Source organism: Amblyraja radiata, chromosome 3, assembly GCF_010909765.2.
Source record: "Amblyraja radiata isolate CabotCenter1 chromosome 3, sAmbRad1.1.pri, whole genome shotgun sequence".
Taxonomy (NCBI): Eukaryota; Metazoa; Chordata; class Chondrichthyes; order Rajiformes; family Rajidae; genus Amblyraja; species Amblyraja radiata.
The window spans coordinates 86,933,294-86,948,288 of NC_045958.1; the positions used below are offsets into that span (position 1 = coordinate 86,933,294).

The window sequence follows — 14,995 nt, forward strand, 5'->3', positions numbered from 1 at the left end:
GCTGTCCCAGGTGTCGACTCCTATAAATCAGTGACACCAAACGCAGACTCAGCGAACATTTTGTTGAACACATCCACTCAGTCTGCCTAATCCTACCTGATCTGCTGGTTGCTGGACACTAACACCCACTCCCATTCCCACACTGACCTTTCTGTCCTGGGCCTCCTCTGTTGTCAGAGTGAGTTCCAGTGCAAATTGGAGGAACAGCACCTCATATTTTACTTGGACAGCTTACACCCCAGTGGTATGAACATTGACTTCACTAACTACAAGAAACCTTTGCTTTCCCTCTCTCTCCATCCCTCCCCTTCCCAGTTCTCTGACCAGTATTACTGTATCCGACTACATTTTATCTCTGATTGCTTTGTTGTTACCTTCTCCCAGCTAACAACGGTCTATTCTACATTTTTCTTGATCTCCATTCCATTTACCCTATTTTCACACCTTCACTCTTCCTTATCTATGTATCTCTGTCCCCCTTGACATCAGTCTGAAGAAGGGTTTCGACCCGAAATGAAAGTAAGCATGCAGGTACAGCAGGCAGTGAAGAAAGCTAATGGCACGTTGGCCTTCATAACAAGAGGAAGCGAGTATAGGAGCAAAGAGGTCCTTCCGCAGTTGTATAGGGCCCTAGTGAGATCACACCTGGAGTATTGTGTGCAGTTTTGGTCTCCAAATTTGAGGAAGGACATTCTTGCTAGTGAGGGAGTGCAACGTAGGTTTACAAGGTTAATTCCCGGGATGGCGGGATTGTCATATGCTGAAAGAATGGAGCGGCTGGGCTTGTATACTATAGAATTTAGAAGGATGAGAGGGTATCTTATTGAATCACATAAGATTATTAAGGATTTGGACACGCTGGAGGCAGGAAACATGTTCCCGATGTTGGGGGAGTCCAGAACAAGGGTCCACAGTTTAAGAATAAGGGGTAACACATTTAGAACGGAGATGAGGAAACACTTTTTCACACAGAGAGTTGGGAGTCTGTGGAATTCTCTGCCTCAGAGGCCGGTTCTGGATACTTTCAAGAGAGAGCTAGATAGGGCTCTTAAAGATAGCGGAGTCTGGCGATATGGGGAGAAAGCAGGAACACGGTACTGATTGTGGATGATCAGCCATGATCACATTGAATGGCGGAGCTGGCTCGAAGGGCCAAATGGCCTACTCCTGCACCAATTGTCTATCATCTATTGAAATGGCACCCATTCCTTCTCTCCAGAGATGCTGCCTGTCCCGCTGAGTTACTCTAGCATTTAGTGTCTATCTTCAGTTTGAACCAGCATCTGCAGTTCCTACCTACACAGCTTGATAGATAATGAAAGAAATAGAGATGGAATGATGGGCAGGTAATAAAATGCAAATACTTTTTTGCATATCTTTCATTCATTTGTTCTATATCTCTCTATATCACCATCTCTTTCCCCCCATATCTCATTTCCCTTCCCCCCCCCCCCCCCCCCCCCCGAGTCTGAAGAAGGGTCTTGTCCCGAAACGTCACCTATTTCTTTTCTCCACGTTGAGTTACTGACCGGCTGATTTACTCCAGTATTTTGTGTCTATGGTTTAAGCCAGCATCTGCAGTTCCTTCCAACACCTCTCATGTGATCAATGTATTTGTGCAATGGAACCCATGAGGGGATCTTTCCTTCATTGCTGAATGTAGCGTTTAAGGTAGGGCACTTAAATTATGGGGCGGGTCATTGCTGTCATGACATTGTAAACTAGCTCGTCAAAATCTCTCTGTTTAGAACTCTGGTCCTACAAATAGCCGTTGGGCTCAAAAACCAGAATAGGTAAAAAATCAGTCTGCACTGCACTCTCACAGCGTATTCTCCATTCTTGTTCATGGTCCTAATTGTGCGGTATGCTGTGAAGTTATTGCTTATCACTGTTGGAATGTTATTTGATGGACAAAGCTGCCAAGATTGGTCATATTTAGAACTGGTTCACCAGCGTGGGGATGTGGCACAATTTACACCTCAGCCTTTCCATGTCATTATTACCAGACGAGATCTGTGCACCTGTTTGTTATAATTTACAGCTTAAGGGCCTGTCCCACTTTCCCATCCTCTGCCGAGTTGAAAGGACCTAAAAAAAATATCAAGATTTTTGTGATCTACGAACTCCTCCTCCCGACTATCTTTTTACTCGTGGACTTTTTTGTCATGCTGGAAAAAATGTCCCGACTTACCTGATGGCATAATGAGCCGCTACGATACATCTATGGACTCGTACGGATTCCTACGGACTCCTATGGACATTCTCCGAGTTTGAATCAAGGGGAAAACTCGGGAGAATTCGTGAGTAACTCGGGAAATGGGACAGTCCCTTTATGCTCACCTATGGAATATAACTGCCTGTATCGGATATGGAATTATCTCCTCTGCTTCCTAATTATTTCTCACAACATGCCCGTGCTCATTCTTTAGGATTAGTGAACTGCAAGCTGATTAGGAATGGCTGTGGTACACTTAATTCAGGGGTCAGGCATTATCGTGAAGTTGAAACAACTATTGTTGTGGGATGTGTCTTTAAAGTTATCATCAGCAGCCAGAAGCTTGGTCTTGGGAAGAACTCCTGCGTGACCTGAGGAACATAAGGCTCACCACAGGAGTGCCGTAGGATCATCAAGGGTTCATAGAAACATAGAAAATAGGTGCAGGAGTAGGCTATCCAGCCCTTCAAGCCAGCACCGCCATTCAATCCAAATTCAGTACCCCGTTCCAGCTTTTTCCCCCATATCCCTAGATTCCGTTAGCCCTAAGAGCTATATTGAATGGGCCGGTCCCACTTAACCAACATTTTAGGCAACTACAGGAGACTATGAGGTCGCCACAATGTCGCCGCATGTTCGCCGGAGGTTGCCGGGGCGTCGCCTGCATGGTGGTGAGTAGTTCCCGCATTCTCGTAACTAGTCGCGGCTTCATTCTGGTCGCTGCTAATTTTTCAACATGTTTCCATGTTTCTATGAACCCTTGATGACATGTTGAAAAATTAGCGGCGACCAGAATTTTGACGCCATGGAGAGTAGCAAGAATTCACATGATGTACGTGCAGTGGTAGTGGGTTGCCAGGAGGTCATAGGTTGTCATAGGTTGTTGTAGGTTGTCGCCGGTGCTGACCGGTGAATTTCATTGGCTCATTGGGAAAAATAAATGTAAACAGTAGTTTTCAGAGCCAAGGGTAACCGACCGGTAATGTTAATGTCCGCCGAGATTCACAGCCGTGTATCTCTGGCTTCTTAAAAGTTGCCTCCACTCCTTCTCCCCATTTCTCCCCCCTCTCCCCCTCTCTTTTAAAGGACTTAAGGGACCCTTCCCGTACACTGTGCTTTCACGGTCTTAATTACAGCGCCATCCATCCTGTTCATCGTGGTGTGTCTCCGCATCACATTGGCTTTGCACCGTGTGAATTTCACACAGACAGCGCTCCCCCTGCTTGCCCTGTCCCCTACCTGCATAACTGGCTGGTGAAGGATGCGATGTGTGTATGTGTGTGTGTGTGTGTGTGTGTTACTCTCTGACAGTCGCCGTTCCAGTCGCTGGTTTTTCAGCGACCTGCTACGACTTGACAGTCGACGGCAGTCACCTGAAAAATCGCCTAAGTGGGACAGGCCCATAACTCTTGTAAGCATAGAAACATAGAAAATTGGTGCAAGAGAAGGCCATTCGGCCCTTCGAGCCTACACCGCCATTCAATATGATCATGGCTGATCATCCAACTCAGTATCCTGTACCTGCCTTCTCTCCATAACCCCCTGATCCCTTTAGCCACAAGGTAACTCCCTCTTAAATATAGCCAATGAACTGGCCTCAGCTACCTTCTGTGGCAGAGAATTCCAGAGATTCACCACTCTCTGCGTGAATTTTTTTTTTCTCATCTCGGTCCTAAAAAATTTCCCCCTTATCCTTAAACTGAGACCCCTTGTTCAGGACTTCCCCAACATCGGGAACAATCTTCCTGCATCTAGCCTGTCCAACCCCTTAAGAATTGTGTACGTTTCTATAAGATCCCCCCTCAATCTTCTAAATTCTAGCGAGTACAAGCAGTGAATTGGTGAAACATCCAGTGAATTGGCCTCCACTGTCTTCTGTGGCAGAGAATTCCACAAATTCACAATTCTCTGGGTGAAAAAGCTTTTCTTCATCTCAAATCTAAATGGCCTACCCCTTATTCTTAAACTGTGACCCCTGGTTCTGGACTCCCCCACCATCGGGACCATTAATCCCTTAAAAATTGTATATGTTTCTATAAGATCTCCTCTCATCCTTCAGGAGTGCAGTGCCATATCTTTCACAGAGAACGTTAGTCAGAGAACAGAGGTTCCAGCCCAAAGTCCATCCATCCACCAGCAACTTAAAAATTCAACTTTGAAATTTACTTTGGTTAATTAGCAGAACAAAGAGCCAGATAACAGATTAAAAGAACGCACAGCAGCGGGATTCCATTCAACTGTTTTTCCAGTGATTTGATATGATTTGTGTTATTTGTTTTTTTCACTAAAGTTGGTCAGAAATAAAAACTGAAAATGCGAGAAAAATGCCTCAGGTGAGGCAGCATATATGGAGAGAGAATGGATGTTAACGTTTCAGATTGATTCGCTTTGATGAAAGGACATTGACCTGAAAATGTATCTGTTTTTTTCCTGAGTACTTCCACCATTTCCGTATTTTATTTCAGATTTCTGACATCTGCAGTGTTTTTGCTTTTTGAACTAATGTTGGTCCGATTTCATCTTCAGTGGTAATATCGACCTTCTGCTCTCACCACACTTATTTTACATTTTTCATTCGGTCCAATAACTAAATATATCAACATGTCAGTCCAAAATCTAAGCAAAGTATCAGGAGATCAAAACCACATTTATATTCTGCCGAGTTGAAACGATCAACAAGTTAAGAATTTACAAATGTATGAAATGCCCGTGGTATTCTTGGCATGCCTTCGGTTGTCTTATTCGATCCATCAACGGGTACACAACACATCAAAAAAGGATGAAAAGACCCCGTATACTGCACAGGAAAGCATCCTCTGTGTACGGAAAGGGAACCCAGGTCTTAATTTCACACTCACCAATACTTGAGCCTCAAGACTTAATGACAAAGTCGTAAATCTCTATTTGCTCATTAAAGGACAAGGTGCAGGACAATATTTTTCAGTAATATTGAAAGCAATGAATGCATGTGGAATTGGTCAATTTCTCAACCACAGCCAAGATTTCTGAAGCCATGCAAAGTACTGCCAAAAGAAAAAAAACCCTCAGAGAACAAGGAATAAAATTAAACACCATTTCTCCCTTCAGAAATAAGTTTCAAGATGCCATTGCATTCAAGATAATAAACTGTGTGTTTAAAACAATATAATGTAAAGTACATAAAATGCTGGAAAAAAGCCTTGCGTTCACGTAGCTTCTTATAATTTCAAAGCTATCTGTATTAATCAAGGGAAGAAAGCTGGCCAGGAAAGAACTCCCTATTCATCCTCAAACAGCACATGGTATTTTCAACATTCCTTTTGCTGATCCCCTTCAGCTCCCACGTAAAATTTATTCAGGACCCACACCCTTTCCTGCTCTCTCTCCCATACTGATCACTCCATCCTTGTCCACCTCCTTTGGTTCTCTATTCCTCAGCAATTTAAAAATCTTGCCCCCACCTTCAACCGAGCCCTACAGATTTCTCCAAATTACATTTGTAATTTTCTCAGCTTTGACAGAGCTGAAAAACTGTACCTTCTGTTGCCTCACTTGAACCTTTAGCTCTCTTGAGCACACACTGGAATTCTCCTCCTTAAGTTCCACATCCCTAATCCCCAAATCTTCCTTCATATATCAAGTTTGTTTCAGCATAAATCAGACATTAATGGCCATTCCAGAGCCTCTCGCAAATAATCTAGGCTGACACTCCAGTGTACTGTTGGCAGAGCTACAACCTTTTGGATGAAATGTTAATTCAAAAACTGACGTAAAGGAAGGCACTATTTGAAGAGAAGAGGAGATGTTACTGTCCTGGGGCCAACAATTATTTCTCGGCTAAGATCACTGAAATGGGTCGGCTCAGATTTTGCCAGCAAATGCTGAATAGGTCAATTAGTTTAATCCCTAGATCATGTGGAATCCAACCTCAGAACTTCACCTTCGCAGCTCCCCAGTACTTTTGCTGGGATCACCTCTTGTATCATGTGCCAGGTTGCATTTGGCCAAGCACCAGCAATGGATATAACAATACAAAGGGAGTGAAAGCCCCCTTTCTTTAATCATTGTGGTTTAATATTATTTATGTATTGCTTGATGTTTTTGCAAAAACAAAACAATTTAAATTGACAAATAGCTCTGTTTTAGTAGTGTGCTTCCACTTTGATAGCTATATTAAAAAAATGACATTGGCTGGAGTTTGTCTACTAATTGTTGAAGAGGGGACTTCCTCAATGCTCCACAAAGATCCTGCTGACACTACACTCTCCAGGACACAGCTAGGAAAGTCAGCTTCTGGAACTGAGCCTGGTGAAGGCAGGTGTGGGGTGACCCTGGTCAGCGATTATTGAAATTGGCTCCTGTTTCCGATCATTTGATTGGAGTTTGTGGAGCTTTGTACACTTCAACTCCTTTGGACCCCTTTACGAGACTCGAAGTGCAAGGTTCCCCTAATGGGCCTGCCCCACTTGAGCGATTTATTTGGGCGACTACAGGCGACTGCCGCAAAATTTTCAACATGTTGAAACTTTTTCGGCGACAGCGGCGACGATTTTTGCTGTCGTAGGTTGGCGCCAGGTGTCGTAGGTGAATTCCATTAAATCTAGTCCCTGGCAGTCGCCTAAACAGTCGCCTAAGTGGGACAGGCCCATTATACTTAAAGAGCCTCCCTCTATATTGTACCCTTCCACAGTCAGGGACCTGCTTCCGGAGGAACAGCCTCGAGAGGGGCGGCACAGTGGCGCAGCGGGAGAGTTGTTGCGTTACAGGGTCAGAGACCCGGGTTCGATCCTGTCTCCGAGTGCTTTCTGTATGGAGTTGGTATGTTGTCTTTGTGACCACGTGGGTCTTTTCTGGGTGCTCGGTTTCCTCCCAAATCCCAAAGATGTGCAGGTTTGTAGGTTAATTGGCTTCTGTAAATTGTCACTGGTAGTAGGATAGAACTATCGGGCGATTGCTGGTGAGCGCAGAGTTGGTGGGCCGAAGGGCCTGTTTCCACGCTGTATCTCTAAAATTAAAAAAAAAAACTAAAAGAGCAGAGATGGAATGGAGCAGAAGCAACCCTGAAGCAAAGCAAGAGCAGGTGTGAACAAAGACATCTGTTCTCTGACACTTAGTAATGAGTGCATCCGTTGTGTAACCAGACAAATGCTTGAACCAAGATGGTGAGGAACCTCATTCAGTATCAGCAGATCTTAGCGCCACCTGAGATTGGGTTCAAAAAATGGGCTGGAAGTGCTGTGTTTTATCAAAGGCCTCACTGGACACTTTCATATCTTTTAATCCTGAACCAGTCCTAATTACATGGAAGCGTATTCCCATTTAGGATTATTCCTGGGAAGCACAGGCCCATTGAAGCACCACTGAGCAGATATTGCTAGAATATTAAAATGGAAGATTTTTTTAGGCTAGAGAGGTCAGTACTTACACTTATTCGATGATAGTTGAGATTTGTATTGTCCTCGCACAAGTCTACAAGTGGAGCCATTTCCGTCGCAGATTCCACAGTTATCTTCCTTGGCGCTGCTTCCCAACTGGTGATCACAGCCAACAACCTGCCAGGAACAGTATAGTATCACTGCAACTGTACACTGCATCAGTACTGCAAGGGATAGTCATGTTCATGGGGACCTATCCAAAATCACAACTCCAGCAATAGTAGGCAATATATGCATATCTCAGATTACCAGCCAGATATTATGTACTCACAAGTACCTAAAGTTGAAACATCATTCAAATCAAGAGGCTAGAGTAGCTTCGCTATTTTTAATGCCAGATAAGCTCATACAAATAATGATCAGAGAGTTATTCAGCAAAGAAACAGGCCCTAAAGCCTACTAATTCCATGCTGACCATCAAGCACTCATTTACACCAATCCTGATTTATTTCCCCGACATCCCATCAACTCTCCCTTGATTCTACCATTCAACTACACACTTCAGGCAAGGTAGAGTGGCCAATGAAACACCAGCCTGCACATCCTATGGAATATGGGCGGAAACCAAAGCAATTGGATGCAAACACCACACAGATAGATAGATAGATAGATAGATATAATTTATTGCCACACAGCCAGGCTGGTGGAAATTTGGGTTGTCTGCAGCGATAGCAATAGACAGCATTGAACCCCGGTTGTCTGCGTTACAACCTCTACTAGCTGTGCCACATTCTTCCCATTGAGAGGCAGCAGAGGAACTATGAGAAGAAAATGACAATGAGAATAATTCATTCTAAAAGATCCCTGCAATTGCTGATTAAGGAGAGGCTAACATCAATATATTCAGTCAATTGCTCTTACGAAAGCTATTCATTCTCATTTTGATTTGCGTAGTGTTGTCCACATCATACTCAAAAGATGGAATCACATTTAAATTTACTCTTTACAGCAATAACGCCACCAAGAGCTATGGGAGGAATGGTGGAGGCCTAGAATATTGTTCATAATCCAGCAGGAGTTAGGTCTGGTGCTGGGAGAGAGGGCAACCATAGTAGGCAAATTCAAGTCAGTGCACCCAGCAGACGTTTCACAGGTCGCCTTGCACCTTGCTCATCCAAGGAGCAAGATTGAACACCCAGGGCCAGAAAGGACTTCTTCACCATGACTGGGAACAGTGATGCCTTTGGGATCTTAAATGTAGCCGAACAAAAACAACCAACATTGCTGACAACTTAGATAAAAAGAAATTAATTAGTGCATTAAGAAAGAAAAAAAATTAAAAGTTGAAACAAAACCTGTTTGCAAAAATTTTTCTTCTTCTCATTCACAGGTTGGAATTCTCATTCCACCCATTAGCAGGGCAGGCTAGTGCAGAACTGGAGAGGCAAATCTCCCATGTAAAGCCAAGGAATCCCTGCATGTTTGGGTTCTGGTTCTGGACCAGTTTAGCCCGTCGATGGGATTGTAACACATACATCAGCATATGAACAACCCCACCCCATCCCCCACCCGGTCCTGGACCTGGGACTGACCTGAGTAGGCTCAGGACTGCCTACCCCGGAGTGGCTGAATGATTGCAATGCACTGTTTGAAACAATCAGTTACAGTCAGCTCTATTTGGCTCGATAGACTTGGACAACAAAAGTCTATGAACGTCAGGCTTAAAATTACCAACTAACCCAGCATAGTAACAGCCACTTACAGCAGAGACTCTCAAACATTCATACACTCCAATTATTGAAACAGGCCCTTCCTGCAATCACCAAATAGCAATTCTCCAATCACACTAACAGTTCCTCTTAATATCTTGAAACATTGATCAAATCATTTTTTAATCTTTTAATCTCCAGCGAATATAACTCTAGTCATGTAATTGTTCCTCCTTATTTAACCCTTGGGGCACAGGCATCATTCAGCACTTCCTCCTTCCTCAGAAGTGGTTCCCGGAACTGTTCCCAGGCCTCCTTATATAGTTCACCAGGGCTTTATCCAGCTGCAGCATTACATCTGTTCCATCGTATTCCAGCCCTCCAAAGGCCAGCATTCCATTAGGCCCTCTGATTACTTTCTGTACTGTTCCAAATTCTGCAAGTCATTTTTATGACTAAGTGGACTGAACCAGAAAGGTTTTAAACACTTTGACTTAATTGGAACTGTTCCCAGATCCCAAAGGGAAATTTAGACTACTGTGCTGTGAAAAGAAAGGCAACTTCTCAGAGTGGTCCACACCCCGCTGGGCATTGAGGCAGCACACCCACACCCCTGATGGGCATTGAACACATGGCACAGCCCAGTGGGTGATGGTGACCATTCTTTCCAGCCAATTTCCCCAATCTCTTGAGAACTGCCGGAGAACAATTTCCCAAAAAGTTGTTTTTTTTGTAATTGAAATAGCATGAATCAATAATATCAAACTTTATTGAAAGGAATAAGGGCACAGTCACTTCCCCCCACTTCTATACTAGTTTGGTGATACTATTTGCAGAAGAAAAAAAATGTATAAGCGCAACGTGATTGATGATAGGCAATAGTCAAGGCCAAAAGAAGAGGAAGATTCAATTGCACTGTTCGATAGGAAGCTTGACAAGTATCTGAAAGGAATGAGTTTGCAGGATTATGGGAGAAGACAGGGGAGGGGGACCAGTTGGATTACTTTTGCAACAAGCCGGTCTGGATATGATAAGCCAAATAGGCTATCCCATGCTGTGCTTATTCTGTGATTTTTTTGTGAAGGGGAGAAAAAGAGGGATGATCTGACAGCTGAAGACATGAGATGTGATGGTGGGAAAGAGTGAGCTTATGATGGTGTGAGTCTGTGAGTCTTTGGCACTGTAGGAGTCGGACATGAATGCGAGGGTGACGTGTGAGAGTATGGGTGGGTTATCAGGGGTTATGTGGTAGGTGGAGGTTTGGGTATGTGCATCTCTTTGAGAGACTCAGGAAATACTGGGAGCAGAAAAAAAATCAAAGATAACCTAAATCACAAAAAACGTTATCAGTTGAGGGTGGCACAGTGGTGCAGTGCTGCCTTACAGAGTCAGAGACCCAGGTTCGATCCTGACCATGAGTGCTGTCTGTACAGAGTTTGTACGTTCTCCACGTAACCACTTGGGTTTTCTCCGGGTTCTTTGTTTTTTTCCCACACTCCAATGACATTCAGGTTTGTAGGTTATTTGGCTTTGGTAAAATTGGAAATTGTCTTTAGTGTGTAGGATAGTGTGGGTACGGGGGTGATCGCTGGACGGAGTGAACTTGGGGGGGCCGAAGGGCCTGTTTCCATGCTGTATCGCTAAAGTCTAAAGTTAAGTAAAGTCTTTCAGTTAAATTTCCCTTTATTTATTGTAATCAAGATACCATTTACAGCACAGCACTCTGGTTACTTACTTGGCAGTTTCCACTGATACACATGTGCAAAGTCTCAGTGTAACACCGGGTGCCATCAAGCACTTTTGGTGCCAGTTCCACGATCACTGATGTTCCCTTTGCCAGACACTTCAATGCACAGGGCTTCTCAGGGTCATTGTAGACAGGAAGCCATTCGTAGTACTGGCCCTGGTACTTGACGTCGTTGTGAGCAGAACATTGCTGTGCACGAAATTCCCCAGCTTCTGGGGGGCAGTCCTGGGGACAAAGAGCATCAACAAGAAAAAAAAATGAATGGATTATTCTGAGAGCAATGTTTAAACTCTAAGATTTGTAGTTCACTGGAAAACAATCAGTGGACTGGCTTAATCATGTAGTGTCGTCAGACAATTAATTCAAGCTTCATAAGTATGACACAAACTTCAACCCTTTGTATTAAATTCTTAATGAGTACATTGTGAGCTGGTTATAACTTTTTGCACAAATGTCAATGTAATAAAGCAAACAGCTTTTCCTTGAGTCATCCTTTACAGAAACATGCATGAAACTGCCAACTCAGACTGATTTAAACTTTCTGCATAAAATCTTACAAAAGCAGCCTAAGTTTGAACTGATATAATGAGGACTTGATCATCACTTTCAATGCTGAAGCAACACTGACCATTTTATTTGTGTGACATAAAAGGTGCAGAAACGACAGAGTCAATGTATTCCCTGGAGTTTGGAGTGATTAGTTTGATGTTTCCATGATGCTTGGGGTATCATGGAGTGGATGGAGAGAAACTACTTCTGCTGGGCTGGCACTGTCTAATGGATGGAGGCAGTCATTTCTGGAATGAATTATAGAATCTCAGGGCACAGAAAATATGTTATATAGATTAAGGCCATTATGCCCATCATGTCTGCGCTGGTCAAAAAAGAGCATCTCAACCTAATCCCATCTTCCAGGATTAGGTCTAAAATGCTGAGCATGATGCTGGTCAATATCTGAATAATATTTAAAAGTGATGAAGACTTCTTTCTTTACCACACTTTCAGGGAGTGCATTCCAGATCCCCACCATCCTTCTTCTCTCCTCTAATCCTTCTGTCGGATTGAAAATATATAGGCTTTAAAGCTTGCACCAGACTCAGGAACAGTTTCTTCCCCTCTGTTATTAGGGCTTTGAATGATCCTTCCATAAACTAGGATACAACATGAACCATTGCAACTTCATTGTGGACATTGGACTTTGTCTCTGGGTATGTAATACTACGATGATGAGAACTATATTCTGCCCTCTACATCTTTCCTTTTGCTCTACTTATTGCATTTGGGTTTGGCTTGACTGTATTTATGTATAGTATTGTCTAGTAGTTTGATTGGATAGCATGCAAAGCAAATCTTTTCACTGTACCACAGTATGTGACAATAATAAACCTAAACCTAAACCAATTATTATAAATCAATGCAGCTACTAGCTGACAGCCCCTTGCTACAGGAAATAATGTCCTCATTATTATTCTATCTAGGCCCCTCATAATTTTACATACTACAACTAAGTTTCATCTCAGCCCCCTCTGGTTCATGCCAGCTTATCCAATCTTTCCACATAGTTATAGGTTTCCAGAAACATTTTTGTAAATTAAGTTAGGAAACACTTATGCTGACCAAATGTGTTTAAATTTAGGACTCTTCTGTAAATGGTAAATGCTAGGTCAATCATGTGAGACTGATTTGTTTTAATTAATCAAAGGTGTGAAGAATATGGGGGGAAAGGTAGGAGAATGAGTTAGTCATAGATCGATCACAGAACATGGAACAATGCAGCACAGACACACAGGTCCTTCGGGCCACGATGTCCGTGCAGAACAAGATGCCAAGTTAAACTAATCTCCCAGTCATGGTCCCAGTCTTCTTCTTCTTGCGTATGGCGTGCACAGCCTAAAGCTGTAGACACCAAAACACTACATCTATTTTTTGTGCATGTCGGGTTGATTGTATTAGTCAAAACAGGGTGGACCATGTGAAGGTTGCAATCTCTCACCCCATGGTCCCAGTGAATGGTAGATGAGAAGTGAGGGACTGGATGGCTACTTTGACAGCAGATGCTGGTTAACAAACAAAATACAAAGCGCTGGAATAACATGCAGTATCTGTGAAGAACATGGATAGGCAATGCTTCTTCAGACCGCTTGTAGTGGCGGGTAGAAAGTCGGAAGAGAGGTGGGGCCAAGACAAAACCTATGATAGGTGGATACAGATGATGTGGGATTTGATTGTCAGACGGTTGGTCAAAGGCCAGAGATGAAAAGATAAAGCTGTGAGATAAGGAGAGAAGAGGCATGAAATGTGTAGCCAGAGGAAGGGATATTGGTGGAAGGGGAAAAGGTGATGGGATTGTGGGAGAAATTATGCACATCCAGATGGGAAACATGGATGAGCGGGGGCGGAGGAAGTGGAACGGGGAGGGGCAGGGGTGGGGGTGTTTATTGCTTATTTACCTAACATTGGAGAATTCAATGTTCATTCCACTAGGCTGTCAGCTACCCAAGCGGAATATAAAGTGCTGTTCCTCCAGTTTGTGTGTGGTCTCACTCTGGCAATGGACAGAAAGGTCAGTATGGGAATGGGAAGGGGATTTAAAATGGTTAGTAGCTGGGAGATCCAGCAGGTTTTGGTGGACTGAGCGCAGGTGGGTGGAAGGGCACATCAGGAACACTAAATGCAGTAGATGAGGTTAGAGTGGGTGCATGTGAACCTCTGTCTCACCTGGAAGGTCTACCGGGGTTCCTGGATGGATGTAAGGGAGGAGGTACAGGGACAGGTGTTACATTTCCTGGAGTTGCAGTGGAAGTTACATCTTCTGCGGTTGCTGGGGAACTGCTTAACCTCCTCCCAGACCAACACGGATAGAGTTCCCCTGGTCCTCACCTTTCACGCCACCAGTCTTCACATCCAACACATAATTCTCTGACATTGTCCCCACCTTCAACATGACCCCCCCCACCAGTTACATCTTCTCACCCGACCGCTTTCTGCAGAGACAGCTCCCAACGCAACTCCTTGGATCACTCATTCCTTCCCACCCGAACCACCCACTCCCCAGCATTGATTACTACATTGAGTCATAATTTTAAAAGTGAGGGTGTTCTGTGTATGTCGCTACCTTGTCTGGAATTTAAAATTACCATGTTGATGTTATTCATTATAGTAAATACATGGCCACAATCATTGTTTGAGTGTCAATCCTGAGTGCTGATTAACCCAATGCAGAGATTTCTGCTGATGGAGCAGAAATGTGTAAAATAAGAAAGGCACGCTAATTTGATCTCTGAAAATAGAAATCATGCATCCATCTGGACTTAATGTAAGTCATTGGGTGTTGGTTGCCTCATAACTATTTATATCTGAGGGGATGGTATCCCTCCTGCTAATTGTATTCAGGAAGGTTCCGTTTTTTGGGAGAACCTGCTTTAAATATTCATTGCAGTGTTTGCCACAATGGTCACAGGGGATGTGGCAGTTTCCAGATGATGTGATTATACTATTGTAGTGATGTGCGTTTTACAACCTAAATGGTGAACATTATTCTAGGATGGACCCCAAAAAATGAATTCAGTTCAGTTTAGTTTAGTTTATTGTCACGTGAACCGAGGTACACTGAAAAGTTTTTTGTTGCTTCATGCTAACCAGTCAGCGGAAAGACAATACGTGATTACAATCAATCCATTTACAGTGTATAGATGATACATAGTAAGGGAATAATGATTAGTTCAAGGTAAGTCAGTAATGTCTGATCAAAGATAGCCTGAAGGTCATCAAAGAGGTAGATATCTGATTTTAACAATGTTTTCTGATTCAAGACGAGTCGAGTCAAGTTGATTCTCATGTGCACATGTTTGGCGAGGAACAGGTACAATTAAAATCTTGCTAAAAGCAACATCAGAGGCACATAGACTCTCACAACACTCAAAAATATGCAGTCTGATGAAGGGTCCCAACCTGAAACATTGTCTGTCTA

The 14,995-nt window shown here is 43.4% G+C and overlaps 1 protein-coding gene across 1 annotated transcript in view; it reads right to left on the bottom strand.

The window, feature by feature from the left end:
• adamtsl1 (ADAMTS like 1) overlaps nucleotides 1-14,995 on the bottom strand; it is a 142,053-nt gene that overhangs the window by 44,094 nt on the left and 82,964 nt on the right. The window contains 2 exon segments of the mRNA XM_033018247.1: nucleotides 7,620-7,746; nucleotides 11,014-11,250. Coding sequence (XP_032874138.1) covers nucleotides 7,620-7,746; nucleotides 11,014-11,250 — 364 coding nt within the window.